Source organism: Octodon degus, unplaced genomic scaffold (assembly GCF_000260255.1).
Source record: "Octodon degus isolate 3935 unplaced genomic scaffold, OctDeg1.0 scaffold00008, whole genome shotgun sequence".
Taxonomy (NCBI): domain Eukaryota; kingdom Metazoa; phylum Chordata; class Mammalia; order Rodentia; family Octodontidae; genus Octodon; species Octodon degus.
The window spans coordinates 2,751,472-2,758,362 of NW_004524584.1; the positions used below are offsets into that span (position 1 = coordinate 2,751,472).

Here is a 6,891-nt window from a genome sequence, read left to right on the forward strand (position 1 = left end):
TTAGTCCTTTAACTGATCTTTTTAAAATTTTTTTGCGGTACCGGGGATTTAACTCAGGACCCTGCGCTTGCCAGGCAAGCTCTTACTCTACGGAGCGATCTCCCCAGGGCCAGTCCTTTACTTAAAAAAAACAGAAACAAAAACAACAACAACAAAAAATTTAGAAACTCAGAGGAGAGAGTTTTTAAATCCCCAGTAAGTTTCAAGTTTAATTAAAGAATATTTTTGTTCACTTTCAGGCAACTGTCAGGAGAGGTTTGCCCCAAGGAATTATTTAATCATTCTTGCTCACTTGTTTAAACTTTATCTGCCCGAACTCCTATTTCTGGCGATCTTAGCCTGTTTTTCCGGCTCTGAAGCGCAGCGTCCCTCAGACCGCAGCCTTCTCAAGGTCCGACGCAAACAGAAGGCTTCCGCAGTTCTGGCTGCGGCCGTGCCCTTCGCGCTCTCTCGCGAGAGTTGAAGCCGGAAGTTGCTTGCAGGACCGGCCTCTCAGCACGCTCGGCCGCGGCTCTGTTAATGTTGGCGGGAGCCGAGCGCGCAGTCTCGGCTTCTCGCAGTTGGGCCTGGGCCGCCCGGCGTCCCGGACAGAGCCGGCAGGATGCGGGTGGCGGTGGCCGGCTGCTGCCACGGCGAGCTGGACAAGATCTACGAGACGCTGGCGCTGGCGGAGCGGCGTGGGGCAGGCCCGGTGGACCTTCTTCTGTGCTGCGGCGACTTCCAGGCGGTGCGCAACGAGGCCGACCTGCGCTGCATGGCCGTGCCGCCCAAGTACCGCCACATGCAGACTTTCTACAGGTGAGCGGCGCCGCTGGGCCCCGGACCTGGCCGTGCGAGGTGTGACCGGCCAGCGGTGGGCAGAGACGCTGGCGTAGGTTCGAATCCCGTGCTGCCACCGCCTGATTCCCTTACTTCCCTTACCTTGTCCACTGTTCCTAGGACCCGGCGCTGAGGAAATGTCACTTTCGTTTTTCCATACACTTGCCTGTTGTATTTCGCAGGGATCGCAGCCAGGAGTGATAGATAACCTGGAGGACGAAGCTGACAGGTTTAGATAATTATCTTGTACGTGATAGGGCAATGAAATTGGTTCATTTTAATAATCCAGCAGGTTTTACTGGGCTCTTGCTGTGTGCTGCTTCCTGTTCTAGAAGCTGAGGTTATAGCCGAGAATTTGACACACTTCTTTTTTTTTTTAATATTTATTTATTTTTATTTATTACATTTATTTATTGTGTGTGTGGCCAGCTCAGCCCACCAGGGGGCGGGTCTGGCTGGCATGTGGTGCTGGGGATCGAACCGCAGTCCCTGTGCTTTGCCAAGCTTGTTTCAAGTAGGTGCTTTAGACCACTGAGCCATCTCTCCAGCCCCTTGACACACTTCTTGACTTCGTTGAACCAACACTGACTTGAAGCACAAGGCTCTACTCTGTCGTAAGGACATGGTTTCTACAGCTCATGCACATTTTATGATGAGCTCAGCTTTTTCTGTAGGACCTTATTTTGCTTTTCCTACCATGCCTAATTTAACTAACAAGTTTACTCTTACTTTCTAGGTATTACTCTGGAGAGAAAAAAGCCCCAGTTCTCACGATCTTCATCGGGGGAAACCATGAGGCCTCAAATCATTTGCAAGAGTTACCCTATGGTGGCTGGGTAGCACCGAACATTTACTATTTAGGTATGTGTTTGTGTATGATTTTGGGGTTTGATGGGAGAGAAGGGGATTTGTATTAGGGCAGTGGCATCTTTAGATGTAGACTGTGTGGGGTAATTCATGAATTTTTTTTTTTTTTTTTTTTTTTTTCTTACTGGGGATTGAATTTAGGACCTTGTGTTTGCCGGGCAGGTGCTTATGCTGCTGAACTTTCTCCCTAGCCCTATAATTAATTTTAATAATCATGAAATTTTAGTCGAAACAGTTAATTATTAAACATTTAACCATGAACATCTGTCCTTGTTTCATCTGATGTTTTAAGCAATGGTTAGTATGACAGCAAAGGCCGTAGACACTATTTGTAGTCCTTTTATTTTTTTTTATTCTCTTACAGAATTGAAAAGAAACCCCAAACTTTATAACAGAAATTGTTAATCATGCACAAAAATGGAGAGTAGCATAATGAATCTCTTTACCTGCGAAATTAACTGCAGTGACTATTATCATTCTGCTGTCCTTATTTTCAACCTATATCCTCCTAAACGTTTCTGTGGGAGATGAGAGATGACTGGAGTACATATTGTTCCATGTGTAAATCTTTAACAATTTTTTAAGTGATACAATTTTTTTTTTTTAAATGTGTTTGGTACGTGGTCTCACTGTGCAGCTTGGACTCTCAGTGATCCTCCTGTTTTCAGCCTCTTCAGTGCTGAGATTACAGGGGAGCACCCCCATGCCTGGTCTCAGTGGCCAGCTAGCTCAGTTAGCTCAGTGCACCCAGGGGTGGGGCGGGTGTGGCTTGTGGAGCCCCTGCGCTTGCCTGAGCAGGTGCTTAATCCACTGAGCCCAGTGATATGAATTTTTAAAATACCACAATGTATCGTTATACCTAACTAAAGTAATAATACAGTAATTTCTTATCACCTGTTGCCTCATTCATCCTCAGATTTCTCCAGTTGTCCCAGAGATGTCTTACTTCACAATTGGTTTGGTCACATAGGATCTACAAGAGCCACACATTTCATTTGGTGTTTATAACTCTGAAGTCTTAGACTATGATGGCCTTCCTCACCTTTCTATCTGTCCCCTGACTCCCTTTACCCATTCATTGAAGAAAATGAGAAAACTTCTGTAGTATTTCCTGCATTCTGGATTTAGCTGATTAATTCCTTGGATGTCACTTTATTCTCTTCATTTCCTATAATCTGTATTTAGAATCTGAAACATGATTAGATTCGGTTTCATTTTAGTCCCTTGTTTTCTAGATCATTTTCTAAGTTATCATTTTTCCAATGAAGAAATTATAACTCCAGTAATGTAACATTTTCATTAATGGTTGATGTTGTTTGACAACTACAATATTGTGTAAGGGTAAAATTGTTAAGTAATCAATCAAAAATGAAAGGTATTGCTATTTGTTTCTCAATAAAATTATGGAAAAAAAATGAAAGGTAGAAACTGCAGGACTTTTTATACCTTACACCTGTTGATTTAGTTTATACTGTATAAATCCATTGTAGGACAGTCCCTTTGCCCCATCCCCCCATCCCCCATCCCTAGGTTCACTTAGGTATTACATTACAGTAGTTCCTATAGTCCCTCACTGTTTCACAGTTTGACTTTCATGGACTTACTATTTTGCAGGTTTAAAAAAAATACCTAAATTATTTATTGTGAATTTTTTGCTATTTCAGGACTGTGCAGTACTGCACAGTATACAGTATAAATACGTTGTTAAAAATTACATAGGTTTATGTAATTTTAGAAATTTAGAAAATGGTTAAGAACATTGGAAGTGTTTTTAAATGATTTATTCTATGCTAAGATTTTTTTTTAATCTATTGTAATTTTATTGAGTTCAATAATTTTTCAGGTTTGGCTGGTGTACTAAAATACCGAGGAGTAAGGATTGGTGGAATTTCTGGAATCTTTAAATCTCATGACTATCGAAAAGGTATTAGTGCTTTTTGAAATTATTTTTAAATTTTAAAACTTGCATAACTTCTAAAAACATAAATATGATGCTTAAGTTGATGTATTCTTGGATTTTTTTTCTGTGATTTTATTCTTTTCATTACAAATTTTGTTTTAAACAAAGTTTTCAATTGAAAACAAAGACAGTAGGATAACAATGGTTAATACATTGCATATTGTTACCTTTAAATTAGTTACTTAGAGTACAGTACACCGGCATTTAATTGTTCAAGCAATATTAGCGAAGAACTGAGAGAAATTAGTAGTATAATCATCTTAACTATCGTACGTACGATATACTTTTTTTTTTGCTTTTCCCTTCTTTTCTCTGTTCCCCTGTTCCCCCATCCTACTTTCTCTTTCCTTTTGAAATTTCTTCCCATTTTACAATATTTATTGTACAGTTTGAATCTTACTCTTTCAGCTTCTCACACTAGGGAGACAATGCAGTGTTAACATGTATGATTCTGGTTTATTTCACTTATGAGTACGGTCTTGCTTGCATTCCTTTACCTAGCAAAGTCTCCAGGTCATCCTTCTTTATGGCTGAGCAATACTCATTAGTGAGATTGGTCTTTTTTATCCATTCCTCAGTTGATAGGCATTTGGGTTGTTTCAAAGGTGCTATGACACAATAGCTATGACAAATTGTGCTGTTATAAACATGGGTGCACGTATGTTGCTGTGATACGATATTTTCAGTTCTTCTGGAAAAATATCCAGGAGGTGACTAGCTAGGTTGAATGGGACCTCTAATCCTAATTTTTTGAGGAATTTCCACAATGGTTGTAAAAGTCTACACTCCCACACAGTGGAGAAGGATTCCTTTTCCTCCACAGCCCCTCTAGCATTTGTGTTCAGCACCTTTTCAAATCAAGTGGCTGAGTGTGTCTGGAGGTGTTTCTGCATCTTCTGAGTTGTTCTGTTGATTTGCAGGTCTGTTTTTTGCCAGTACCACAGCATGATGGCTTCTGCCTTGCCTTTGTTGCCCAGAACTGCCTTTGCTATTCTAGGTCTCTTCTGTCTGATTCCAAATGAATTTTAGGATTTTTTTCTTTAATTCTGTGAGGTATGCTATTGGAATTTTGATCAGAATTGCATTAAATTTGTATAACTGGTTTGAAAGTATGGCCATTTTCACTATATTCGTTTTTCCTACACAAGAGCAAGGGATATCTTTCCATTTTCTGATATGTGCTTCATTTTCTTTTTTCAGAGTACTATGGATTTCAATGTACAGATCTTTTCCTTTGTTAGATTGCTTCCTAGGTATTATTTCATTTTTTTGGATGCTATTGGGAAAGATGTTGTTTCCCTGATTTCTCTCTCAGTGTATTTGTTATTCATGTACATGATAGCTATTGGTTTTTGAGTGCAGATTTTGTATCCACCTATGCTACTGAATTTGCTTATTAAATCTAGCAGTTTTTTTAGTGGAGTTTTTGGGGTCTTCTGTGTAGAGTATCATGTCATCTACAAATAATGGTAATTTAACTTCTTTGCCTATTGTTATTCCTTTTTTGTCTTTCTCTTATCTAATTGTTCTGGCTACAGTTTCCAGGAACGTGTTGAATAAGAGTGGAGAGAGTAGACATCCTTCTCTTGTTCCTGATTTTAGAGTGAAATCATGCTTTCAGTTTTTGTCTAATTTGTATGGTTTGGCTGTTAGGTTGTCATACATGACCTTTATCAGATTGAGATAAAGACCATCTATTTCAATTTTTTTGAAAGGTTTTTATCATGAATGGTACTGGATTTTGTCAAAAGGTTTTTCTGCATTTATTGAGATGATCATATGATTTTTGTCCTTGGCTCTGTTAATATGGTGCATTATTGATTTACATATTTTTTATCATCTCTACATCCTTTGGATGAATCCCACTTGGTCATGATGTTTAATCTTGATTTGCTGCATTCTGTTTGGCAGTATCTTAGGGTTTTTGGATCTGTGTTCTTTAGTGAGATTGGTCTGTAATTCTGTCTTAGTTGGGTCCATCTTTGATTTTGGTATCAGAGTAATGCTTGCTTCCAAGAATGACTTTGGGAGAATTGCTTCCCTTTGAATTTCATTAAATAATTTGAGAAGTAGTAGTGTTAGGTCTCTTCTAAATTTCTTGTCGAATTCAGCAGTGAATACATGGCTTGTAGGTTTTTAGTTACATCTTTGTTTTCATTGATTGATACTAGTTTATTTAGGACTTTTATGTCTTCTTAATTTAGCTTTGGTAATTTATATGTATACAGAAATCTGTCCATTTCTTCTATACCTTCCATTTTATTAGAATACAAAAGTATTCAAAGTAGGTATAGGTGATCTTTTGATTTCTGCAGGATCCATTGTGATTTTATACCTATTGCATGAATTTGAATTTTTTTTCCTTTTTTTTTTTTGATAAGGTGGGATAAGGCCTGGTTGATTTTATTTAATCTTTCAAAGAACTAACTCATTCATTCATTCATTCATTCATTCTTTGTATTGTTTTCTTAGTCTCTAGTGTGTTAATTTCTATTCTGACCTTTATAATTTCCTCCCTTGAACAAGCTTTTGGCTTAGCCTGCTCTTTTTGTAAAAGTTTGAGGTTCATCATTAAGTTGTTTATTTGTGCTTGTTCTATTTTCCTGAGATGGGTATTCACTGCTATAAATTTCTCTATTCACTGCTATAAATTTAGGACTGCTTTCGTTGTGTCCCATAAGTTCTGGTGTGTTGTATTGTCATTATTTAATTATAGAAACTGTCCAATTTTTCTTTAATTTTGTCTGTGACCCATTGGTTGTTTGGGAGGGTGCTACTTAATTTCCATGTGTTTGTGAAGTTCTTGTAGTTTCCATTGCCATTGATTTCCAATTTCATTGCACTATGGTCTGATAATATGGATGGGATAATTTCAATTTCTTTGCTTTACTTAAGCATGTTCTATGAGCTAGTATGTGCTCTGTTTTGGAGAATGTCCTGTGTGCGGCCGAGAAGGATGTATTCTGATGTTGTAGGTGGAACACTGTAGAGATCTGCTAAGTCATTTGTTCAGTGTTTGGTTCAGTTCTAATATTTCACTGTTGATTTTTTTTTTTTTAATCTAGTTGATCTGTTTTTGTGACAAAGATCTTCTAGTACAATTGTATTAGTACTTGGTGATTTTTCATGCTCATTAATATTGGTTTTATATAGTTGGGTGCACTGGTATTCATCATATATATATATAGATGTGTATTCATTACATATATTCATTGTTTATATGTTTATTATATGTATGTATGTAT

At 38.1% G+C, this 6,891-nt stretch overlaps 1 protein-coding gene across 3 annotated transcripts in view; it reads left to right on the forward strand.

Annotated features, from left to right (window-relative positions):
* Positions 1-247: 247 nt before the first annotated feature.
* The window catches only part of Dbr1 (debranching RNA lariats 1), a 20,490-nt gene continuing 13,846 nt past the window's right edge, over positions 248-6,891 (forward strand). For 2 of the 3 annotated variants that reach the window (XM_004625208.2, XM_023707023.1), the window contains exons 1-3: positions 249-798; positions 1,556-1,680; positions 3,530-3,610. In XM_004625208.2, the coding sequence (XP_004625265.1) occupies positions 602-798; positions 1,556-1,680; positions 3,530-3,610 (403 nt within the window). In that variant the 5' untranslated portion in view covers positions 249-601. Of the gene's footprint in view, positions 799-1,555; positions 1,681-3,529; positions 3,611-6,891 lie in introns of all 3 variants that reach the window. The other variant, XM_023707019.1, reaches the window with a different exon arrangement.